Below are 25931 nucleotides of genomic sequence, written 5' to 3'. Positions count from 1 at the left end.
TCCTCCAGAAGAACCAGTAGATATAGGACAGCAATGAGGTAAGGAGTCCTACTTACTTTAAAATCAAAGGATGTTGCATTAAACTGTTCTACTAAATTCCAAGTTTTGAACCCTCAAATCCAAAAGATGGTGAGAACTGAAGGAATCGGTATATGCATTTGAAACCAAGCTAATAAAGTCTTAGTCAAACATTTCTTCCTTGTTGCATTTTTTTTTTATTCCAATAGAATGAAAATATTTATCCCAATATGAGAGCAATATGGAACAACTGCGTCTAGATACTTTAACTTCAGAATCTGACAGGAGAAGACAACTGAAGTGATGTTCACTTACACTCTCAACATCAGACTTGTGTTTTTAGTGCAAGTCTTGTACAAAAAAATTGACACAGCTACATAACACAGTAATTTAGATTACTAGATAAGCAGAATTCTTACCTGGGCTTAATTCTACCAGGTATGGTAGTTTCTCAGGAGGAAGGCAAGAGCCATAGCCAGACCCGTCAACTCTTTCCTTCCCCTTTAATGGCTTTCCATCAGCTATCTTCTTGGATTTCTTTGGGACATAATCAGGAGGCCGCCTTTTCAACTGAAAGACTAGTATTCCTAAAACACAGCATTATATATCCTTTGAGTCTCACTATCGGTGAATAAGCACACATCTAATATATATGATTTTATAAGTGTTCTAGAGGATTACTTTCAGCTTACTACATTCCTGACATTATGTAGTTACTTTTAAGTTAAGGCTGTTTGAAAGATTAATACCTCTCCATGGCGGGTAATTTAAAAACCTTAGGATGAAACGTATAACCCTTCTACTGCCTACGGATGCACTACTATAACCAGTATTGAATGAAACGGTAAATAACTAAAGGCACCTAGCCTTAAAAGTGCCTGAAAACAAAACACTTCAAAAACAGATGTTCCAATTTCCTGCTTTACAGGCACCCACAAATATAGCTTACTATACTCAATCCACAAAAACCTCTTAAAGCTTTTCCGACATACCTTTATCACTAGGCCATTCCCTGAATATCTGAAGTGGACACTCATCATCATCTAGAATAGTTTCTTTAGCACCTTTATCATCAGAGTGCTGAGCACCAGGAGGCAGAATGACCTAGAAAAGAACAATTGCAGGTTTTCAGAGGTGTTACTAGACACACAGAGTATTCAAGGGTACACATTCTAATTTAATTTATATATATACACAGCAGATAAAACAAAGGAATTCAGTAACTTGAAACGCATTTTGCTTTCCAAGGCTTCTTCTAACTTGTGGTTAACCACGCTTCGCAGAATATCAGACAAATTTAAAAACAAGGGAGAGCTAGTTACACTTAAACTAGATAAGGTCAACCTTCAGCAAACAAAATTATTTCAATTTCTCAACAATCAGGAAAGTGAAAGCAAAATATCAGTGGAAGGGATAGACAGAACTGAAGTTTCCTTCACCATCTTACACACTGGAATCAGCCTCTCATTTTGCCAAAGCCATTCTGTCAGAGCAACGTGTAAGTATCTTTAGAAACATCAAGACAAGCTGGTACAGAGAACACTCTGATACCGTTTGCATCTCTGTCACGCTTAACATTCACCTGGCCTATACCAGAGAGTAAGTGCTAAACTAGGGCTTCTGACAAATGCTTCATGCTGTCTAGCTTTGAGGAGGAACGAAAAATAAACATACTTTTGGGAACCAACCTCAAAGCACTCACACTTTTTATAACTATGCTCTTATGAGGCTGAGGTAGAGGAAAACCTTGATTCATTTGTTTTGACTCAAAATGAGACATGACCTGCTATTTCATGCACATTCACATTACCTCTTCCCAAAGTGATAAAGCATAAAAACAGTGACAGCCGGGATTACAGTGTGTGACTAGCCTCTAAATTAAATATAAATCTCTCATGTCTGACTTTAAATAATCAACAATAACATTTCAAAAGTCACAAAGCTTTTACTACCTCATTTGTGATCCTAACAACGTTATTTAAATCCATAGGAAGCTCTATTTCAAATTAAATACTGCACATTATTCCTATCACTGAACTATGACCCAGGTAACATCTTCCAAAGTTAAGACACATACTGACTGCTGCACATAACCATGCTGCAGTCCTCCAGAGGCTTCTAACTCTTATTTGTCACCTCCTCTCCACACTCATTGCAGTGTTAACTAAGTTCCCACAGACACACCTCAAACTTCCTTTCATCTTCTTCCAAGCAGGAAATAAGTATGTTTAAAGATCACAAGCATTTAATTGAGTCATTGGTTTTTCCCTAAAAGCTTTTCTATGCAAAACCTGGCTAAACATAGATCTAATTACATTATCGTTAATTAGATTTTCAAATAGACAAGATACTGTGAATTCAGTTAAATATTATAATTTTTAACCAAAAGGAAACAAAAATACATCTAGACTGAAATCTTATCTTGCCAAACCACTCTTTTCTATTTCACATCTCAGATTTTAGAACTAATTATGCTTACAGGATAATTTGAATTAGCTACTCAAGTAAGACCGTATTTCAAGCTTCCTACAACATTCAACTATTTTAAAAGCATAAAGCCCCTCAAGATCAAGCGCAAAACAGAAAACACATGCTAAAACTGTTTACTCAAGGGCTGAACAATACTAGATTGGAGAGCAAACCAAAGAAAATCAAAACACGCTGAAATTAGTGGAAAGATGAGAGATAAAAACACAAGGGCTACAATGTGACCCTGATGTCAATTCTGCCTTGGAACTTGGATTAACATGTACACTGGCATTCCAGGCTTAATGAACAATGGAGAATTTGAAGAGAAATGGTCACAAAAGCAGTAATCTTCTCGTCCTTCCAGTCAGTTACTATTACTTCCATCTCACAAGAAGCGTGAGCTGATAAACTCAGACATACCTTGCCCAAAAAAAGGTGTGTGACCTAACCTACAGCAAAGACACAACACCACAACTGAGCTTAATGGGACAGGAAGCTCCTAATCACAAAGCAAATTTAGAAACCATCTCACCCATGCTTTATTTGAATACTGCCTCCATCTCCCACAAGGCTGATTTTCCCACATTTTAGAATTATGGAAACATATAGAATAGGTTTACACTATGATTATTTATTTATTTGGTCTTTGTTTTCATACTGAAAAACAGAAGGTGCTTTTAAGCATCCTTTAACGAATCAGGCACAAACATTCCCCTGCTTTCTGTAATGCAGAAGGAACTCAAGATGGGTAAAAACTAGTTTAAGAATCACAGAATCGTAGGTGTTGGAAGGGACCTCCAAAGATCATCGAGTCCAACCACCTGCCAGAGCAGGTTCCCTACACCACATTACACAGGTAGGTGTCCAGGCAGGTCCTGAATAACTCCAGAGAAGGAGACTCCACAACCCCTTTGGACAGCCTGTTCCAGTGCTCCGTCACCTTCACCGTAAAGAAGTTCTTGCACACATTTGTGCGGAACTTCCTATGCTCCAATTTCTGGCCGTTTCCCCTTGTCCTGTCTCTACACACTGCTGAAGAGTCTGGCCTCGCCACTTTGCCCCACACACCTCAGATATTTATAGACCTGGATCTGATCCCCTCTCAGTCTTCTTTTCTCAAAGCTAAACAGGCCCAGTTCACTTAGCCTTTCTTCATAGGGGAGATGCTCCAGGCACTTCATCATCTTTGTGAGCCTCCACTGGACTCTTTCCAAGAGATCCCTGTCTTTTTTATACCGGGGAGCCCAAAACTGGACACGGTACTCCAGATGAGGCCTTACCAGGGCAGAGTAGAGGGGGAGGATCACCTCCCTCAACCTGTTAGTCATGCTCTTTTTAATGCACCCCAGAATGCCATTGGCCTTTTTGTCCACGAGGGCACACTGGTCTTAGTAACAGCCCACAGACTGAAACTAACAAACAAAACCAAATCCATCCTAGATCAGGAAGAATATACTCTGCTTCCTTATAATGCACAAGCATGCATATTGTACATTCACTCCAACCTCCATTTATTGATTCAAAAACAAATGGAACACACAGAAAACTCAGGCGAAGAATTCTAAATGAAGTAGTCCACAGCAACTTAAAACTTATCCTTGCAAGGCACTTTCTGTGATCAGCCAATAACAGAAGGCAATACTTAAACACTTAAGTCCTCTGGGATAAGTAAGGGTCAAATTTAGCTACAGAGAAAGTTATCAGATCTAGTCTTATCAAAAGTTCCAAATAAAACAAGCCAACTAAGCAGCACCAGAACAGCTCTCTTTTATAAGCTTTTCCACCGCCTCTGTTTTAAATGAATAAATAATTAAGCAAAAAAACCTTTATATCTATTTAAGGTTCTGCCTGTGTCCCTCAAAAAAACAAAAAACACCCCACAATGGAGCTTGTTAATAACAAAAGAAAAATCCTCAAGTATGTTTCTGTAAAAAGGAAAAAAAAAACACAAGCGAACAAAAGAAAGCCCTATTTACCATAAACTGCATGTTTTTGTCTGACATTGCAAGAAATTTACATCATATCCTCAAATAATTAAGAACTGCAGCATGCTAAGACAAAGGTCTAATCAAGATTTCACTCCAGGAGTTAACTGGTTTTCTGCATGCCTCATGTCTTATGCCCTACGTAAATACACACAGGTAACATGGAAGACTGTCTAATTAATTTGACATCTTGAGACATGTGCGGTGAACCTCACATTATGCAGGGAAACACAAACCAAGTGTACTGAAACAAGCAATATATACCAGAACAGACTTGCATTCACTTGATTACATGGAAAAACTTAAGGATTGGGCATAAAGATCCAGCATGAAATACAACGAAGTGGAATATGAAAGAAAGCAACTAATAGGAAATAACTATTTACAACAGAAGTTGTCAATGGTAAGCACTGTCAAAAAAAAAATTACAATTTTCACATTTCAACTGAAACTTCACAAGTGAGTGCACTTGATTACATGTAATTGTGCAGCCTTACAAAGGTCTTGTCATGTAATTTAACATCTGTTTTAATAGTTAAATAAATGTGAACTGCTTCAGTCTTCTTTGAAGACTTGTCACCTGCCACACAAAGAGAACAAAGCATTTACAAATCCCAACCAATAGGAAAACGAAGTTACCCAGTTCTACTGTACGCTGCTTTAAACTTATGAAGTTAAAAATAGCAAGGTGTACAAGAAAGATCTGTTTCCTACAGAATACAATGAAGTATTTGAAAAACAAGGTAGGAGAAGAAGCCCTGCCAGAGGTAAACACGACCTCTGGTTCTTCAGTGAAGTTATGCTAAGCTGCCATGAAACCTATGTGCTCACATATTTGTAGGTTTCCAAAAACAAGGAGTAATGCTGAAAGAATTATCAGGCTAAATCTAGGATGTTCTAATATTTCCAGCAAGGAAAGCAAATTCATAAAGTATGTGGGGGGGAAAGAAAAGATTTTAAAGTTAGGTTAATCTCAAAATACTCAACTTCAGATAAAGCAAGAATTGTATTTGGAAACCAGTTAATGAACAGAGGCACTCAGAAAGGCTGAACAGGTTTTAGCCAATGACTTTTGATGAACAAAACAGTAAGGTTTTCTGCATTTGAAAGGTATTTAAACAGATTGGCTATTAGTCAATGAATACCACTCACATTTAAAATGTGAACAGAGAAGTTATTTAATTAACAAAGTTTGCGGTGTAAAGAAAAAGGCAAAGTATTCTATGAATGTGCTTTCCTGAAAATTAAGTTAAAGCAATTTACTTCAGAGCAAAGACTTGGTTAATGTTTCCCAACATCAGTGCAATGTTCCGTGGGCTATTTTCTACATTAAACAACCACACACAAGACTGAAGAACAAGTGGAGGTACAAGAAGGGATGTCATTATTACAGCAGTAACTTGTAAATATTTCCCTGGCTTATAAGCATGCAGTCACCTCAACAGATTCTCTGAATCATAAGTAGTCTGTAGTACATCATAATACGCTCTAATTCTGAACTAAACAGTTCAATGCAAAACATTTCTCAAATTCTGAAGAAAATAAAAATGTTTCTGCTGCAAGCTACAGTTCTCTCAAGACAGCAGAAAAACTAGAACGTCAAATCAGACGCCTATTTAACAACACTGATGACTAGAATAATTGGTATTATTTATGGAATAGCCAGTATTAAGGTAATTAGCATACCTAACACTACGCATAGAAAATACTTTGCAGACAAAATTGAGAATCGCTTTTAAAATGTGATGTCAAAAAAAGTGCAGTAACTACTACTTTAAAAAAAACCTCACAATAATAAAATCTACGAGTATTTAAAATCTTAAATGTAAACAAACTTTAATAGTTGAGACCACAGTTACATATTAATGAATATTTTCATATCTCACCATTGTCTTTCAGAAGTTGACGTGGACAGAGGTTTATAATTTTTAATCTATATTGTCCATAAGCCCTTTTTATACAGCTGCACCTCTCAGAAACAGTGATTCTATAAAATCCACTTAAAACTCCTATAAGAATTAAATTCTGAAAGTGCAAATTTTAGTTAAACATTTCATCTTTTCTGATGTATAATGAAGGTAAGCTACCACTGAGAGGCATAAAGAACCATTACTAATGGAGTTTGGACTAAGCAGTTCTGACTCTAAGCGGGCTTATTTAGTTCAAGGGAATAGGGCTTGTTCAGCCTGGAAAAGAGAAGGATGTAGGAAGACCTCATTGCAGCTTTCCAATATTTAAAGGGAGTTTATAAACATGAGGGAAACTAACTTTTTACAGAGGTAGATACATAGTGATAGGACACAGGTGGAATGGTTTTAAACTAAAGGAGGGGAGATTTAGGTTAGATGTCAGGGGGACGTTTTTTAATTGAGAGAGTGCTGAGGTGAGGAAACAGGTTGTCCAGAGAGGCTGTGGATGTGGAGGTGTTTAAGGCCAGGTTGCACGGGGCCTTGGGCAATTTAATTTAGTGCTTCATCCAGTGGCTGGCAACTCTGCTTGTGACAGGGGGGTTGGAACTTGACAATCCTTGAGGTTCCTTCCAACCCAAACCATTCTATTATTCCATGATAGCTTATGTACAAACAGCACATATTTCTGTCTCTGCTGGGTTAGCTATTATTTTATACAACTGTGAAGTGTAAGTACGCTTGGTGGCATCAGGCCATAATATCAAATCCAAAAATGTTACTTTCATTATTAACATTTACCTGTGTATCAAGCAACACCTTAATGTGAGATTTTATCTGAATAAAAAAAAATAATCAAAGAACTCTTAGTGCTGTTAAACTTTTTTTTAAGTCAGCTGTTGAAATACTGAAGTCTTTCCATTCAATTTCAAGCCACTGATAAGAATAAAAGCAAAATATGAAACATGGGAAGAATTATGACATAGTAACTTCACTTACACGAGCAATACAATAATCCTTGGGATTTTCCTTCTCCAGGCCATATTTCTCCAGTGCTTCAATAACTGCAAAATCTGCAGTATCTGTAGTTGACAACAGGATTGTCTTGTATGGTATATTTGGTTTTAAACTGTCTGCATAAATTCTCAGTGTCCCACCTTGGAAACAAAATTTAATTAATATTGCTACCATAGAATAGAAAAATAAAAATAATAAAAACACAACACAGTGATTTGTTATATTTTTAACAGAATCTAAGAAAGAAATTTGTCAGAAATCATTTAGGCAACCCACTAATACAAGGAAGGTTACAGAAAATCCTCAAAATGTATTTTGATCACAGGTAAAATCCTCCAGTGATGTTGTATTCTCCAAGAAAGCTTTGCACCCTACACTTCACTATCTTTACTATTCTCAGTGATGTCAAAATGAAACAGTGAAAACATCTGGATGAAGAATTAATCTCTCCTACCTTAACAGACAGCTTGTACTGACCTCTGAGCCTCTCTTCCCTGTTTAAAAAGCCCATTACAAGCTCCTCTTGTAAGTGATTTTTTCTATACCTCTATATCGAATTATGGTGTCTATACAACCACTGTGCTCTTAATATTCACATTAATAACAGGAAATATTTGATCGCTGTGATCGACAAGATCTACCAAAGAATCCTTTGGGCAGAACCAAACAAATAATAATTGCTATCTTGTATTTGTGCCACTGATTGCACTGCTGATCACTGAAATCGTTCATAGCAAAATGAATCGCACTCATTTCAGAAGGCTTCTCTGATCGGTCACATTCATAAATCTAATTCTGTCCTTGCTCAGCACTGTTAGTAAGATCACTAAGCAAACTCTCTCCCAGCAACTTGCCCCTAACCCACAGGAGTACATTCCTGTGGAATCTTACCTCTATGAATCACCTGTTTCATTACACCATACTTAACTATTACTTTCTCCATTATATTTTTGTACTTAAATTAACCTTGAAGTCAAATTCACAGGAGCCGTTGGCCTTAAACATACTCACTCAGTTAACAGATTAACACAAATTTAACCAAAATGAATCTACATACCTGAGTCAGGTCTGCCATCAGAACTGCGAAATTCCTGCATTCTCTTCTCTAGTTTTTGCTGCCGCCGCCGTTTCATAACCACCTCAGGATTAGATATTGTGCGAGTGAAGCTGGTCTCAGGCATATCTTTGTAAACCTCAGCTGCAAGGCGAGAATTCTCACTGCCAAATTAATTTAAATAAAGTGAGAAAAATTGCCATTAATATCTGAAAATATATATACAAGGGTTGCTCTGAAGTAATGTCTCCTAGTTCACTATGTTGGCCCATGACATCAGAGGTGGATGGTTGCTGGCATGGCAGTAGAGGTTGAACCTTCCCACCAATATTCTGTTACATTTTGCTGCCATGAGACAGATGGCAGCAGAAGGGCAGTCTGACAAAATGGATCTGACAGGGAAGGGTGTATGAAGAGAAGGTGGGTCATGTTAAAAAAATAGAACACATTCTCAGCTATAAAACACTATCAAATAGTGCAACTGTTCTCTTTGTATCTATTGTAGTTTCTGTGGAAAGAAATAGGAAGCATTACTTTCAGAGCAATCCATATATATAGATCACCCCATCACTTCATGAAAGGCATACAGGTAGGAGATGATTTAAGTTACTGTTAGATGGTTTCTATACTAACAGCATTTCTTCTAGGATTAAGATTGTTCATGAACATGAGATAACCAGCAGCCAATGCAAGTACTGATGATTGCTACTTTTCAAGGAAGAAAAGGGGTCTTCTACCTCTTACAAAAAATAAAAAAGTAAAAAAGAAGATGATGAAGAATCACAGGAACTTTACAAAACACCCTTCACTTAGTTGTGAGTGACAAATATTGCAAGTCATGCTGAAGCAGAATTAGTACATGATTGTAGCTCATGATTTTACTTCCGCTCATGTACTTAAACATAATTGTATGTTGTTGTTGTTGTTGTTTTTTTTTTAAGTAAGATCAAACTAAGTAACTGTACAGAATTGGAAAGCCCAATACTGACATGTGAAGGAAGCTGCAAACATGTCCACGCAGAGCAGTACTACGCAAAAGGAACAACTGGATGTTGTGTTGAGGGCCATGCTTTAGTGGGAGCTGTTGGTAATAGGTGAATGGTTGGACGGGATGATCTTTTAGGTCTTTTCCAACCTTGGTGATTCTATGATTCTATGAAAAGAAAAATAATCCTGATCTAAAAAAAATAATAATAACAAAATAAAATTTAAAAAAGCCAAACAAGCAGGCTTGTAGCCAGGTGCTAAATCAAATGCAGCCACCTACAAGTACTATATGAACAAGCCACAAAAACTGCCATTGTTAATTTTGGTTTATGATGGTAAAATACCTATGTCAACAACTGCTAAAAGAATAAAATGGATTTATTAGGTAGAGAGAATAAATCCTTTAAATAATGATGTGGGTTGTACGAACTGATCAAAGTTTACAGCACTTACATATCATCCCCTTGAAGAAGTCGATCATCTTTATCTGAGGCTTGTCGCAATGCCTCTTTTTCACGCCTCTTCTTTTCCTTTTTTTCTTTTTTTGAGAGAGTCCGTTTGAAATTCTGTATTACTCCTTCTTTTTCTTGTTTCTCAGGGCCATTACTCTGAGCCTTCTGAAATAAACAAATTGACAACAATTCCAGCATTTTTAGTCTAATGAAATGTTATTACTGATTTTAATTTTCCAGGTAAGCCTGATTAAGATACAGTATTACTAACATGAAAAAAACAACTTCAGGCAAGTATGCTACAGAGGGATGGGATGAATACCCACCGGGATAACATAAAAAGCCAAAATAATTTCATATTCCGAAGCAAGTATGAAATGAATAAAAAATATACCTTGTACAAAGGAAGTACATTCAGGCAACAGAAGAAACAACTGAATTTTGCTTGAATACCATCTACTGTCTACTTGGCCTCAAAGATAACTGATACAAATTTGCACCTCTTAGTGAAATCTACTTCACCAAACAATGTTATACTTTTTCAAGACCGCTGTATTAGAACATCAAATAAGGTCAAACTTTAAAATGACAAACATTAGAGAGGACAATTCTCCTAAACTGCATTTTTCTGAGATGCCCTTCCATTGCTCTCTTCTCCAGTCCCTGCTCCTTGTATACTCAAGACCTACAGTCATCTGATCATTTGCCTTTGCGGAAAAAATCATGAAAGATGAGAGAAAGATGATGCAGGGTCTTTTGCTTCTACCAGGAAGCAAAGAAGTAATCTTCAATCCTTCTTCTCTGTTAATGCAGTGAAAATGAATAACACGATGGGTAATAGTACAAGGCATCATTAATTTTCTTTCCTTGTTTCTAATATGAGTGTATCCTATAGTCAAATGTACAGCATAATCGAAAAAATAGCTCATGAACTTATATGAGCAAGTGCCATCAATAGCAAGACTGTTGTCACCACTAGCAGACTGCTTAAAGTCTCACCTTTGGAGGAAGCGTATCATTTTCATTCTTGAGAACAAATCTTCCCTCTCGATCATCTTTGTTCCAGTTTAATTGCACAACGAGAGGCTTCTCATCCACATCTAATCTTCTTTCTTCTTCAAAGAAATGAAAAGCGTTAACAATTACTTGGCATCTAAAGAGCAAGCAGCTCAAGAAACAAACTTGCATTTTCACTGAACAGCACACAGTAACACAACCACAAAACTGTAGGGGTTGGAAGGCAGCTCTGGAGATGGCCCAGTCCAAAGGCCCAGCTAAAGCAGGTTCCTTACAGTAGGCTGTACAGGAAAGAATACAGGTGGATTCTGAACAACTCCAGAGAAGGAGGCTTCACAACCTGTCTAGGCAGCCTGTTCTAGTAATCAGTTGATGCTTTTCTGAAGGTATAGAGCCTAGCGGTGTGAGGACACAGAGATAAATGGCTCCAATACCTAACCCAAGTTTATCTATGTAATATAAAGGTCCTTAACAAATAGACCTGTGCACTTTCTTTATCAGAACTGAAGCTCAAGAATATAAAATTAAAGATCATAAAAAAATAAATCAGACCATAAAACAAAAATCCATTATGTACATATACCACACAAACTTCATTTAGTGTGTTGCATCCATTTTACATGAAAAAAATCTGAGAGAGCAGCTAAAGAAATTAAGCAGCTTCTGTTATTTTATCTCCATTTAGAAGTAGGAGACAGTATATACACACAGCACTGATGTCTTCACATTTACATTTTATTTAATGTGAAAAACTCATATTGAGTGAAGTGCTTTTCTTACGAGCCATACTTTAAACACCAGGAACTTTCCCAGCAAAGGAAACTATTCTATTCTTGGTACAAATACAATGCTAAGGGATTTAAAACACATACAACTTGAAGCAGAGAAACCATATAGTATCCATCGCTTTAATCAGTGATGACACATGAACTTCTTTTTTAATCCCTTATGATTTGCATCAAGTCATCACTCATAGACCATGGAAAGTGACATATACTCCAGTAAACATCCATTCCTTATCTCACATTATATTAGTTTCAGTCATTCAAAAGAAGAACTGAAGGTATTTAAGACACTAGTTCCCCATAGTTTTGTAGTGACCCACTGCACCCTACCCTGCTTCCAACCTGAAGCATTCTGTTGAAATGAGGGATTATTGGGGAAGACAACTACTAGCAACATCAAAAGGGTGTTTAGAAACCTAAGCTCTTCCTGGATAACACTAAAGGTTCTGCTTAAGAAACACAGCAGCTTCAGACAACAGTATATTGAACTTCCTCCAGTTTAGCAGTAAAGGCATATACAACACAAGGCTACCTACAGGGCCCACAACATCAAAGAACTGAGATGCACTCTCGAGTGCTCCAATTTAACACTTCCATTCTCCCACTATAAATCCAGCCTTAATCAACTGGTCCTAAAAATAGCAACACTCTCACAAATGTCAACAAGTTAGAGGATGTCAAGCAGAGCATTTAATAATCATAATTAAAACTCACATGAACCGCAGGCCTAATAGACATACTTACATTCTGAAATACCACTTCCTGGTGTAACAATTTGTAGTGACATACATAAGAGCAATAAAAATCAAAGTCTGTTATATGGCTCAGGGAGCAAAATTAACAGGTGTTTTGGCTAAAGGAGGGTAGGAAAGTAGCACAGATGTGGGAAAGAGGACGAATTTGTACTAACCTCCACTGACATGCACCTCATAGAGCGAGTATTTTGGGGATGACAACATGCGCATGTCTGGCCGGAATTTCTCTGCGAGAGTCTCTATCACATCTTGAGTTGTGGCAGTACTTGAGACACGGATACATTTTGTTGCAAAGTTTCCAGCTGCTTTGTCTTGAAAGTAAAATCTCATTACACCATGAAATTCCAAATCCTGTACGAATACAAAAAATAAAGAAACCCCACAAGTTAGGTTGATGGCTAGCAGTTCACAGCTCAGTTCATTAGAAACATTTTATGAAATCATAAGACATACAAATATTGCACCGATTTTCCAAAGTCCGAGGACACTAGAGATTACTGACAAAGACAGCATAAAAATGGAAAAACCCAGGATTTTCCATTTAAAGAAACCAAGTACTCTACATTACTGCAAATGTTTAAAACTTCAATCTTCGAGCATTCAAATTTCAAGTTACTTTAAGGTTTACCTGAAGAAAATACAGAAACATATCTTGAGAGCAGTCCCAAACTATTTTTTTGCCCCCAGGTTGCCCTCATCTGCAATAACACAGACTAAATATAACTGAGTGCAGTGTGTCTCAAAGAGAACAACTTTCTATCACAGCAGTCCTGAGCACCATCTTTTCTCTCCACTTTACCCCACCACATGCTCCTCTGTCTTAGGCCTGGCATTCATTTCTCCTAGAAACAGTCTGATCAGGATGCTAAATCAAGCAAAATGGGTTTTGATATTTCCAGAAAGGCTAGTCTTCAGTACAGCTCCCTAACCACTGCATTGTTGCCAAGTGTGCTGTTTAATAATCACTGCTTGTGCCTTCACTTTCCAGAGGCTTTCTAGTAGAAATATCCTCTGGTGCTGGGTGCAGTGGCAGATTCTATGCTAAGCACAGTCCTTCCCAGTGCTGCAGCTGATAACAGAAAAGATATCACAACAGTATCTTTTTGCAGCAAAACCCAGAAACATTTACTGAAGCTTTTCTATCACTCCAGGAAGAAAGCATAACCTGCACAGAAAGATAAACCTGGATACACATAGAAGACATTTTACAACTATAAACACTGCTCTTATCATTGCACTCCCACTCTGCACCAACCATCCAAACAATCTGAAATCAGACAAGGCTCTCACTTCACTTCTCACTTGCATTGCATATTCCTAACACATAATGTAAATACACGTAATTAAAAACAAACTAAGAAAGAAAGAAACATTGAAATTTGTACTGTATCCTGAGTTTGTGAAGACAAGACACCACGATATTAACAACCACAACAGAAGCCGTCAGGAGAAAAATGTACAAGCAAGTATACTGATGTATTGCTTTAAAGCCAGCCTTCAATGGGTTTTTCTTCAACTAATTTTTTTCACTGCATAACGAGTCCATAAACGTTTACCACCCACATTGTCCCATGACAAGAACTTCTGCAGCTACTTTGCTACGCTGTGAAAAAGCTTTTTTTGTTTGTTTGTTTGCACTGAAACCACAACCCACAAGTGATGCTGTTTTTGCTTTGATAAAGACCATAAAGAACCATTTCCTATCCACTTCTTCTCCAGGTCACTTCACAAGACTTATCTCCCTGAGCATTTTCTTCAGGCCAATCCATCCTGTCTTAAATATCCGACGTGCAAAGTATTAATTCTGTACCTTTGACAACCTAAACCACAGAACCCATTTCTGAACCTTCCCAAGTTCTGTCTTAGAGATGGAAGACCTGCACATGGCAATCAAACGCAAATGCACGACAGACATAGATAATTGCCCATTTTCTTTTGTTCTGTGTTATCCTAACAATTGATGCAATGAATCCTTCTTATCCTAAACTGGCTATCTCACACAACTGTCTATTGTAATCCCACACCATTGTTCCCTTCTTGCAAGAGGTTACAAATTCTGTGTGCCGCCTCCCTAACATACCTGCCACTTTTTTCTCACCCACTTTGAACTTAAAGGTCCTTCTGCAATTAGATAAGGTTGAGTCTCGACTTTTCTATAGCACACATTTTCATAATGGAAATGTTACTGCCACTCACCTCTGAAAAACATCCTATGTGCTTTTATTTTATTTTTTAAATCTCCTTGATGATCTCATGCAGAAGATTTCTGGAAATCCTACATACCAGAGCAAATTGGATCTTCTTTGCATATAGAGTCATCTACATTGGATAAGATCTTTAAGATCAAGTCCAACCTGATTTACTACATCCTATCACTAAACCATGTCCGTTAGTACAACATCCACATATCTTTTGAATACCTCTGTGGATGGGGACTCCATCACTTCCCTGAGGAGCTCACTCCAACACTTCTTACTTGACTACCTTCTCTGTGAATAAATTCATTACATTGTCCAATATTCTTGCTAATTCCTTCAGTGAGCTCTGAACAGTTTGAGAAACACCTTTTCACATAGATTATGGAGCTATTAAAATTATAATGCATCCATGAGATCTTTATGTTACTACAGATTCTAATCAGCATAGACGACATTCTTAGTAATCATCCTTTAATTATGGCTTCACACTGCATTTATGCCTAAGTGCCTAGGGGTGGCTAGCAAGAAGAGTCTTTACATAGCAGTAAAGTTACCTCATCTCTCATTTTTTATAGTTATGTGATGAATACTGTCTGATTCTAGCAACTTGCTTTCATGCTGTCAATTTGTCATCTTAACAAGAACACAAGAGCTCTTCTGATGAGTTATCCAGAAAAAGGTCTTCATTGTGACAGCCATTCCAAGATTTTCAATAGTCAACACCGAAGCAAAGTGTCTCTGCTATTACCTTACTTTGATAAGTTCTCTTTCACAGAAGTGATCGTGACACAGCCATATGGATTGCATTAAGTTCATAGTAACGTGTTGAAATCAAGTTATTGCTAAAGACTTTTGACACATTATTCAGTAAATTATTTGTTTTCCCTTATGTTACACTTTCATATTTTACTTGCCAGATTTTATACCCTCACATCTTCATTTGTATACTACTTCAGCTTTCTAGGAACATGTTTTGCCTGATGCTCAACCAGTACACTGACTCCCCCTTCCCTGCACAGGAAAGAAGATTATTTTACTGAGAATGCCCACTGTGCATTAGTCATGTTCTAATTCCGCAGATTGTATTCATTCTCTGAAATAACACAGCAGTAACTAGCAGAGATTCAAGAGCAAAGGAATGCAATATAGATCCATTCAGAAGGTATCTACAAAACACAGAATCATAGAATCACAAGGTTGGAAAGGACCTACAAGATTATCTAGTCCAGCTGTCCTCCCTTTACCATACCTACAGTAAAACCACTAAACCATATCTTGGAGCTCCTCATCCAGACGCCTCTTGAACACTGCCAGGGATGGCAACTCCTCCATCTCCCTGGGCAGCCATTCCAGTGCCTGACCACTCTCTGAGAGAAGTTCCTTCTTATGTCTAGACTAAACCTCATCTGATGCAACTTGCAGCCATTTCCTCGGGTCCTGTTCAAGAACCTCTCCAATTTCATGGGTTTCTCTATTATTATGATTTAAAATTTCGTTGCTAAAATTTGATGCTGCTCCTGGGAACTAACAGAACAGAAAAGTGACAAAACCGCACTGTGACCGCTGAGATACAATGTTAGCATTACCTCTTTCAGAAAAGAAGCAGCGCTTTCCTCTGAGCAACCGTCACCTGAGTTTTAGATTCTTGCTTTGACAATCAGGGCCATGAAGACACATTTTGAAAAATTAGGGGGGCCAGAGACTACAAAACAGTCTTCATTATAGTATTTATACATCCTTTATGTACTTATTCCTAGCTTAGAGCACATTTAGCATATTGGCCAGGTGCTTTGTGTAACATGTAACAAACACGCACAAAGACTCACAAAGTGCCACCACCCACAAGAAGAAAACAAGGTCTTATATTTCTCCTCTCCACTGTAACATCTGCATTATGCCTCCAGACTCACTCAGTCCTGCATTTCTTTGGCAAGATAGCAAGCTAGGGTCACTATGATTTATAATGGGGACTTGTGTCAAGAAGAGAGGCTAATGAATAAAAATATCCTGTCAAAAATTAAATAGATACGCAGATATCCAAGCGTTACTACCTAACATAAGCTTATAAGTAGATGAATCTCCCCAGAATGTTTACATATCTCCAATTAATCTCTCTCTAAAGATGAGGAACTGCCAATTACCAATTACCAAAAAGAAATCAAATCGTTTTCTGGATTTCAAAAGCGAGCAATTATGAGGCTATAAGAACTCTTAAGTTTCTCTCAGGAATTTACACGCTTCATATGCGATCTCTGTTTCTCATCTAATCATGTTTTAAATATTTAATGTATGTGCCATTCAAGTCCACTTCCCCTTACACAGGAATGTAAAGATACAGAACAGTTTTCCACCATGCCAGCAGAGTCAATCCTCACATAAGTTAAGATTCTGATAATCTAGACTGCAAAATGAAGCAGATAGCTGAAAAGTCAGCTTCTTTTAAGCCTTCCAAACAATAAAGAATGCGTCCCTTAAATACAGGGCCTTGTCATAGGTTACCAAAACCATGACAGGCCTACTTATGATTTTTTCCATCATTATCAGAACTCGCAGTGATTTCACTATTGCAGACAATAACAGAAGACTTGGATAATAAAAAACACCAGTTAACTGTCATTTGTCTTCTTGTGTGTTGGCACCATACCTTAGTCACAAAACACGATATGTAGCTACAACATGCAGCAAATGGCAATAAATGTTCGGTGGATCTGTACTATAACAGCCAATCAAAATGCCCACCATCGCATCTTAACAGCGCTTCAACTGCTTTGTTAAGATTGTCACTGACTTTATGCAACAACGGCTTCAAAACCAAGAGGCCAAGCGTTCCAAAAGTTTGTCTTCAGGTAAAGAAGCTAAACATTGAAACACACTTGAAACTTCAAGCGCACTTGAAACAAGGATTTCACAACATGAAGGCTTCAGAATTCCCCCAAATCCTGCAAAAGTGTTTGACAAAATGTTCCTTGAGAACATTGGCATTCCCAATGCTATGGGTCTCCTCTGACAGTCTTGCTGACCTCAGACCATCACCAGCTGAAAAAGAGCACTACAAAAGAAGGAGACAAACATAACAGTCATACACACCACTTAAGTAACATTTGAAACTAAAAGCATGGCGAGTAAGTTTTTAAATCAAACATTATCACTTAAGTCTTCCAGGAAGCTTCAGCAAAATGACTTCTGCTTCTTGAAAGGCTTTTTTGCTCTTTAGACCAAGCTCCCTGTTACTATCACATAGGCATTTCTGCTTTTAGCAGTATTAAGGAATAATCAAACCCACCCCTCATTCAATGTTAAATTATACAGAAGTGCAAATAAATAAGAGGTTTGGTCTGTGATTACTGAGACTGGTTAAAGAACTCACTGAGAGCATTAAGCAATGGAATACTGAAATAAAAACACGTCCATTTTCCAAAAATCCCTATAAAAACCAATGTTTTTTTTTCCTTTCCCCAACTGTTCCAGTCTTTCTACATAAGAAGAACACAACAAGAAGGCATGGGAAAAAAACAAGTGGAAAAAGTGGAAAAGAATGCACTAAGTGAAGTTCGAGAAAAGTCTCCAATGGGATACAATGGGATTTGTAGCAGGGAAACCTGGACTTCCTGAAGAATTAAACAGAGGCTTCTGCAAACAAAGCAGTAAATAGCCAGCCACAGTAATCCGCAGCAACGCTCCTGCATGAGAAAGGAAACCCCTCCTTTATAGTGTCAGAGGAGGTACTGAGAGATTATTATTCAGCTACGTGGGACGCAGCAACAAACAAAGGTCAGGACGCTTTTCCCACAGGCTGGCAGGCTTTTATACTGCCATCCCACCAGTATCAACCACAAATCAATACATACTTCAATATTTTAGCATAAGTGGGTATATTACGCAGGGAGCACTTGATAAACTATTTAATCTCTTGAGTAATAGAGAATATGCAACCTTCTGGTCAGAAAGCCTTAACTGAAACATCTCCAAGAGTATATCATCAAGGATTATTATTTTTTTAAGGGGTATTAATACTATTCATCTTGCAAACTGCATTCATCGTGGTAGGTTCTAGAAATATCAAAAACTGGTGTTGAGAACATCACATCTTTCTTTGTGCTCCATTCAAATTCTGCAGGCAAAATCCGCAGAGGTTTAACTTCTAACTAAGCTGCAATTATTATTCACATACACGTACTTGTTGCTCAAGAGTTCTGCTAACAGCATATAAATCACAATAAAACCAATGCAGAGCACAACAATTAGAATTAAAGCAAATACACGTTGCTTTTAAATGCATTTGAGTCACAATACAGATCCAATAGGTCACATGCTGCAAGACATTCTGAAACACTCACGCAGTTCCTTAGTACCTGACCCACAGTCAATCTACGGAGTAAAACATGGAACTGCTTCCACACCCAGAGCGTGCAACAGATCTGTGCAATACTTGCAAATAATATATAAACTAAAAGAAATTCAGATTAAACAACAAAATAGAAAAACAAAACACCAAGGAAATAAACATTAATATTACATAAAGTTTTGCAGGATGCATTCCTAGCGGATATGCCAAACAGGAACATACACAAACTCTATAATAAACCATTAAAAAGGTTAAAAAAGTATATTAAAAAAATAACGTTCTAGCAACACCAGCAGAATGTGCCATAATTCCTATTAAATGTCTTAAAACATTTTCCATCTACTGGAGAAAGCAAAGCTTTTGCTAACCTACAGCTTTTCAAACACCTCAACATGTGCAGCTTTACAACTGATGGCAGAACACCTTAAATGGGTGTAAGAAAGGAAGAAGAAAGATGATTAAACAGCTCCTATTAAAAACAACAACAATTTCATCAGCTTTATTTCTTTTTCCAAACCTTTGGCACGTGGGTCAAAGATGCATTCAACAGCAGATTGACTCATTCTGCCTCAGCTGTGTTCACACAAGCAGGGCCAACAACAGTCTTCTATCAGAGAATTATCAGTAACACACAGCACGAGGTGGAAAACTAGGAGAAATCAACTCTTTATTTTTCCTATAGACAACCACACCTGAGGAATCAGCCTCACTACAAAATAAAATGAGAAGTCAAAATCAAAAACCATGGATACTACATTTTTGTACTCTAAATGTAATGCAATTAAGTCAGTGCAAGAGCCACTGCAGTCTATGACAAGCACTGCAGAAATAAAATCGTAAACAAAGATTAAAACTCGTTACTATAAATATAACTAAAACACACTCTAAAAAGAATTTGCTAACCTTAAATGCAGCTTAAAGGTTCAAGTGAATGTTAAATTGTAGCTGATACAAATATTGTAATGTATCTTGCACACATTCTCCCTCAAACTGCCTTCACAACAAGAATGATCAATCCAATGACTACTGGGCTTAAAAGAAAAGCATGTTGTAATTTTCATCCTGAAAATAATCACCTCACATTTCAAAATCCAACTGTGTAGTTGACCCATCTATACTAAGTAAACAGGGTAACTCCTACCTCCTTCAAAACAAAGAGTTAAGTGTCAGAACTGTATTTTGCCAAGGCCACCAGACAGCAGCAGCAGCCATCCACACTTCACTCTGAAAGCACTTGGTTGTGTAAGCATTATCAAGTGTCTTCAAGCAAGACTTACAGCTTCAGGAGCAGTTACCATGAGAAATAAAACAAAGATATGCCAAAAGTGATCCCCAAAAGCACTACGGGCTCTGTCCTCTAATTTTCAAACCCACAGAAAACAATCGCACAAACCTTACCAGCAAATGCAACACATAGCGACTGTCTGCCACCTGCAGGATATTTTTTGTTACATGTACAGCATCATTTCACTTTTCACAATGAAGCAGAAGGAAACACAGATCCCTCTTCCTACAAAACGAAATCTGAGAAATCTTACTGGAAAACATCATTGTATTTTAATAGTGAGCGCTAATGGTTATGTAATTATTTAAACTTCAATAATTCATTAAATTAGACCACTTAAACACAAGAACACAACAAGTAAAGCTAAAGGAGATTAAATCACACTCCCAGATTAAGTCATATGGTTATAAATCGTATTAATGCCGACACAACAGCCATTCTGTGACTCTCCTGATAACATAATAAGGAAGATCTGGCAGTCACTGTGAAAGGATAGCTTGAAAATAGAAAATACATAAAATTTGAAGAAAAAAAACAACCAACAAACCAAAGCACCCTCATTATTTGGAAAACTGGTGGAAGAAGGTAAGATGGCAGGAAAAAAAAGAAACTGACATACATGTTTCATCTATCAAAATGCTCTGACACAATCTCCACCAAAAATCATAGATACGTGCAGAGCCTCATCATATTTGTAAACAGCTAAATAGTCAAAACCTGGGCAAAGTCTATGCTGAATTAGTCATGACACATTTAAGAGCAGGAGCAAACAAAAAAACCCACAAAACTAAACAACAAACAGCAGTAAGTCTTGAGGGTACATCCCTTACCTTTCCACTCCCTGCCTGCAACATGTCATTGCTGCAGACCTCAGGACACTTGTCAGTATCTCCACAACACGTAGGAGAAGAAACATGAGTAGTACAGGCTATCCACCATAGCACCTCTCAGTTATATGTCAAAGATAAATAAATAAACAAAGCAAGGGTCTCACCTACTTATTTTGTTGAAGACTGTTTCTTTTGCTTCTGTGAGCCATGGAGCAGCAACCTCGGCCAAGCTAGAAATTCTTTTCTACTTTTCCACTAGCATCAGCACACTCCTGACCCTGCACAGAGCCCCTGCAGCCCCATAAGCCAATAGGGACTTCTCTGTTTTGGGCTGTGCTGGCTCGGGTGTGCCTTAAGGTCTGTGTACAGGTCAGATAAAAGCCAGAACAAAGAAGGGAGGAGAAGCTAGCAGCCAGCAGATGATCCATCCAGCCTGATCTGCTCTGCTTTTCACACCTGCTCGGTGATGCAGCATCACCTTAGTCATCAGCTCACCTTGCCAGCAGCCAGGCAACCTTTCATTGTCCCCCCGCTTTCTCATGCATGTTTATACAGTAGTGAAGAGGCTACCAGCACAGCAAAAAAGGTGTTCCTGTGTGGGGTAGCAATTCAACTTTCAAAGTGCTATTTCTAAAGCTAGAGGCAAACAGGCTTTCAAAAGGAATCTTTTGAACTTGTACATAACAAGTGAAGATTTGAATGGAGGTTTTTAAAGAGAAAGTAGGCTTAGCTTATATACAGTGGCGCCAGCACACACAAAAACACTTCCCCTGCATATGCTGATGCTGATATGGCAGAACTATATCAGAAGAGACTGACATTGCTCATGAGCTGAGTAGAAATTGTGGCCTGCTACTGAAATGGCACATCTCTCTCATATAGGCTCATTCTCTGAATGCACGAAACTCAAGAAAACAAACAGCTTTCAAAAAGTCATAAACTACATTTTACAATATTCTACTACTAACAGCACTTCTGGAACTGAAATACTGAAGGAGCCCTTGGATACCGGAGTTGTGCCATATTTTCTATATAATTTAAAGAAATAAAAGTGTTTCTGACAGCTATTTTGGTAAAGAAACATCATTAAGAATAATCTTAAGACCATAACAAAACGTCAGTAAAGCTGGATTTTACGTCGTTAAGTGAAACTAGTGAAAACTGAAAACAGAATCTTGAAGTGAAGCTCAGAGGCCTTGAGGTTACAACAGCAACACAAACAGCAACAGCTACAGGCAGACCAGCATTTCTGTTAGCTATAACAGAAACCTGCATCCTTGAAATAAGCACTTCCACCAGCAACCACAGCTGTGCAGCCCTGTTTCTTTGGCCACCCTCCCTAAAGTTGGTTGTGTTGTTCTGTATGAGACAGCATCAATCAAATTCCCAACATTTCTCTCCTATCTGGATTCTCCAGAAATACAGACACTACAGCTTCTCTCTTCATCGTGGAAATGAAATCTTGTCTCTATCTGACCACTCAACAGAGGTAATAGTCATTTGTACTTGCTACTGGAAATGTGAGAAAAACATACCCTGCATGACAAAAAAAATGCACTAGCAAATAATTTAAATGGGCACCACAATTAACTACTTCTAATTGGCAGTGCATTTTTACTATATTAGTATCAAACTTCTGTATGATGCAATAGAGCATCAAGAGAAGACATCAAAATTGGTTCCCATTTGCATAATACAACCAGGGGCTGTGTCATATTTACTCTTCAGTTGACAGAGCCAGCAAAGACTGATTGCCCCAACTTCTTCCCTGCACTGACACACTTGGCCATGTCTCATTAGTTCCTCGCTCCTATGGGATGTGCTGGGACCTGCACTGCAGAGGGTTAAGGCATCTAGCCACACTGACTGAACTAGAAAAACGCAGATGCTATCGGATACTCTGCAAGCAAGTGCTCTGGCAACCAGGATAATTAGTCAGTAGTTTATGGTAGGAATGCTAACAAGCCTAATAGGAAACAAGCACCTGATTCTCCCAGAGCAGACAAAAAACGGCAGCAGGGAATCTACATGAAAAAAAACCAAAGGCTTTGCAAACAGACACAACTAAGATATACCATGCAACTCAAAAAGGTACTCAAACCTTTAATACAAGATGTACTCTTGACCAGACCCAAATTTCCCAGCTTACCAAGATTTGGGCCCACTTTAAAAGCGGTGTAAAAAGAGTAAAGTACATATTTGCTTTTTTTCTTCTTCTCTGAGGGATCTCAGCACACCTATGAACGTGAAGAATCAAACAACCAAGCAAAACGTAAGAGGATGCTACCTGACAACACACAAAACCTACAAGGGATTACTGAGTATATAAACTTGGGGGAAAATGGGTTCTAGGCAGAAAGAACTCTCAATCTGTATTCTCTTGTTTACAGCGCTGTTAAGAGCTCACTGCCAAATTGACATAGCTGAAGGTTTTATAGCAGGTCAAGATCTTGCCAAAAAGCAATGTGATAGCACAGAACTGCACAGGACTGTTGCCAGCTTCATTAACCTTATTACCAGTTCAACTACCTCAAGAGACATTAATGTGCAACATTTAAATTTGTTCCAGTTGTACAATTATTGTTGCACCGTCTTGGAATTTGGTCTGCAATCATTAAGTTCCTACATTCCAGATAGCATTGGGTCAAATCCAAAACTTGACTGGATTTCAAAAAGTTATTTTCCAAGTATATTAGTTCAGTCAAGGAGGACAGAAGGAATAATACCATTTCAAAATGTAACCTGAAACACAGTCTTTGTTCTATCAAGTGCTCTTGATAGAAATAGGTGGAGGAATCTTCTTGAAAGAATACTGCTGTTCCTTTCTCCCCCGAATACTTAACTTCCTCACTTCCTTTTTTTCCTCAGAAAAGCAACTTTGCACTAGATAATCATTGACAGTATCAGTTCTGAAAAAACACAAACCCAACCAAACAACCCACGTGCACAAGCAAACAAAACCCGAGATCAGCAACGTAGAATTAAAGTGACTATGACACCATTTACTGATCTCGCTCCACGATGCACAACCACAGCGCTTATATGTAGCCTTAGTCTGATCACACATGCAAAGAGCCAAGAGAGTTTTCTGAAGTCCCCTTTGCCACACATCCAAAAGAAGAGATATTCATTCACTGCAGATAAAAATAGGTACAAATGAAAACGAAAACGCTTCAGTTGGGAGACATTATTGGAAGCATTAACAGTAAACTTTATGAACATCTAAATGAAATACTTGGTCCATATTGAAACTTCCAAACATGAGAGAATCCAAACAAGTTTGCTTTTCTTTTTAGTCCTGTTACTCGGAAAACCCTGCAGGTACCATCATCATTCTGAATTCAGTTTTCTTTTTTTTTTAATTACAGCAATCATGCCATTCCTTAAAACTTATAAAATAACTCATTAGTGTCATTGGTTCTTTTAATGGAGAGTGAGGAGACTACCCAAGGACGCAGACAGCTTCAAAAAAGCTTTGTGATGACTGTAACAGTTCGATAAAGTTTAGCTGTTGATAGCTTTCCCCTTGCAGATCCTACTTAATCCTGTTATATAATCTTTGGCAACAAATTTACCAAATACGGTGCTTGGTGAATGACATTCAGTTTCATTTAGTTGCGTTTGAAAACAATGCCACTTGCTGACAAATTCAAAAGGGGCTTTCTCTGCAGTAATGCCACCTACAATATCTTCAGACTGATACTGATCCTGCATTCACTCTTTTGTGAGGTTTCTCTTTGACTTTTTTCATGCTAGAAATAAATTCTTCCATTCTAACACAAAAGCTAGTTAGTTCAAAATAGTCCTAAACATTTAAATATATTTCATACTTGCATGTTCGGACTGGTCCAGAAGTAATACCTCCTATTTTATGATGTTGGCTCACAGCATCAGAGATATACAGTGGTGATACGGAAGTAGGAGTCGAACCTTTCCACTAACATTCCATTACATGTTGCTGCCACGTGACAGATGGCAGCAGAGGGGCAGTCGGACAGAATGGAGTCTGACAAGGGAACGCGTTTAAAGCAAAGCTGTGTCACTGATATCCTCCACGTGGAAAAAATGGCCCCCACTGACATTCACTGATGCTTGCAGAATATGCATGGAGACCAAACAGAGAGAGGCAGTGGGTGGTACATTTCAGTAGTGGTTACAGTGGGTCACATCCACTGTGTAGATTTTTGAGTGTGGCATGCAGGCTCTTGTTCATCATTGGTGAAAACGCATAGCTAATGGTGGTGAATATGCAGAAAAATAAGTGTTTTGTAGCAGTGAATTTCCTCCATCAGTGTTATTGTGCTCTTCGTAGATGTTATGTTTTCCATGGAAATAAATAGGACACATTTCTTTTGGAGCAACCTACATACCTATTCAACAAAAACATTTCTTTTGTTTCCCATTTTATTTCCCCTTCCTCACCTACCTACCTGACTCCAGCTCCATGTATGTCACTGCCATCTTTTCCAATGCAAGCATTTCTGTGCACAGGAACACCATGATAGGTGTTCCTCCCTGGACTACCTCTGAAACAACCAAAATCTGTCCCCCAGCTTCCTTAAGAACCTCCCCCATGAAGCCATGCAAGATGCAAAGCCAGCATAAAGGAGGGATTACAGAACGCCCAGCTGAAGTAGAGGTGAGTGGAGAAATCTTTGGCTGCTAGAAAGCCATATCACTAGTTGAAGAAATGAATATGAAATCACATGCTTGTATTTTTCCCTTGTGCAGCAACCAGTATTCAAAATAGTCAGTAACAGCATTTTACAGAAGCAAGGAGCATCTCTGCAGATTCAGATCCTGACAGATTGGGAAGTATATCAAAAT

The 25931-nt window shown here is 38.1% G+C and overlaps 1 protein-coding gene across 21 annotated transcripts in view; it reads right to left on the bottom strand.

Moving 5' to 3' along the window:
• The window catches only part of AFDN (afadin, adherens junction formation factor), a 108597-nt gene that overhangs the window by 62980 nt on the left and 19686 nt on the right, over window positions 1–25931 (bottom strand). For 13 of the 21 annotated variants that reach the window (XM_072331220.1, XM_072331224.1, XM_072331232.1 and 10 more), the window contains exons 2-8: window positions 12602–12797; window positions 10889–11004; window positions 9891–10054; window positions 8454–8614; window positions 7379–7536; window positions 1011–1122; window positions 438–605 (exon numbers count right to left, since the gene is read on the bottom strand). In XM_072331220.1, coding sequence (XP_072187321.1) covers window positions 438–605; window positions 1011–1122; window positions 7379–7536; window positions 8454–8614; window positions 9891–10054; window positions 10889–11004; window positions 12602–12797 — 1075 coding nt within the window. The remainder of the gene's footprint in view (window positions 1–437; window positions 606–1010; window positions 1123–7378; window positions 7537–8453; window positions 8615–9890; window positions 10055–10888; window positions 11005–12601; window positions 12798–25931) is intronic. The other 8 variants (XM_072331241.1, XM_072331219.1, XM_072331233.1 and 5 more) reach the window with 1 other exon arrangement.

This window comes from Excalfactoria chinensis, chromosome 3 (assembly GCF_039878825.1).
Source record: "Excalfactoria chinensis isolate bCotChi1 chromosome 3, bCotChi1.hap2, whole genome shotgun sequence".
Lineage (NCBI taxonomy): Eukaryota > Metazoa > Chordata > Aves > Galliformes > Phasianidae > Excalfactoria > Excalfactoria chinensis.
Note: the sequence above shows the minus strand (reverse complement) of the source record. Positions and strands in the feature narration are given on the sequence as shown.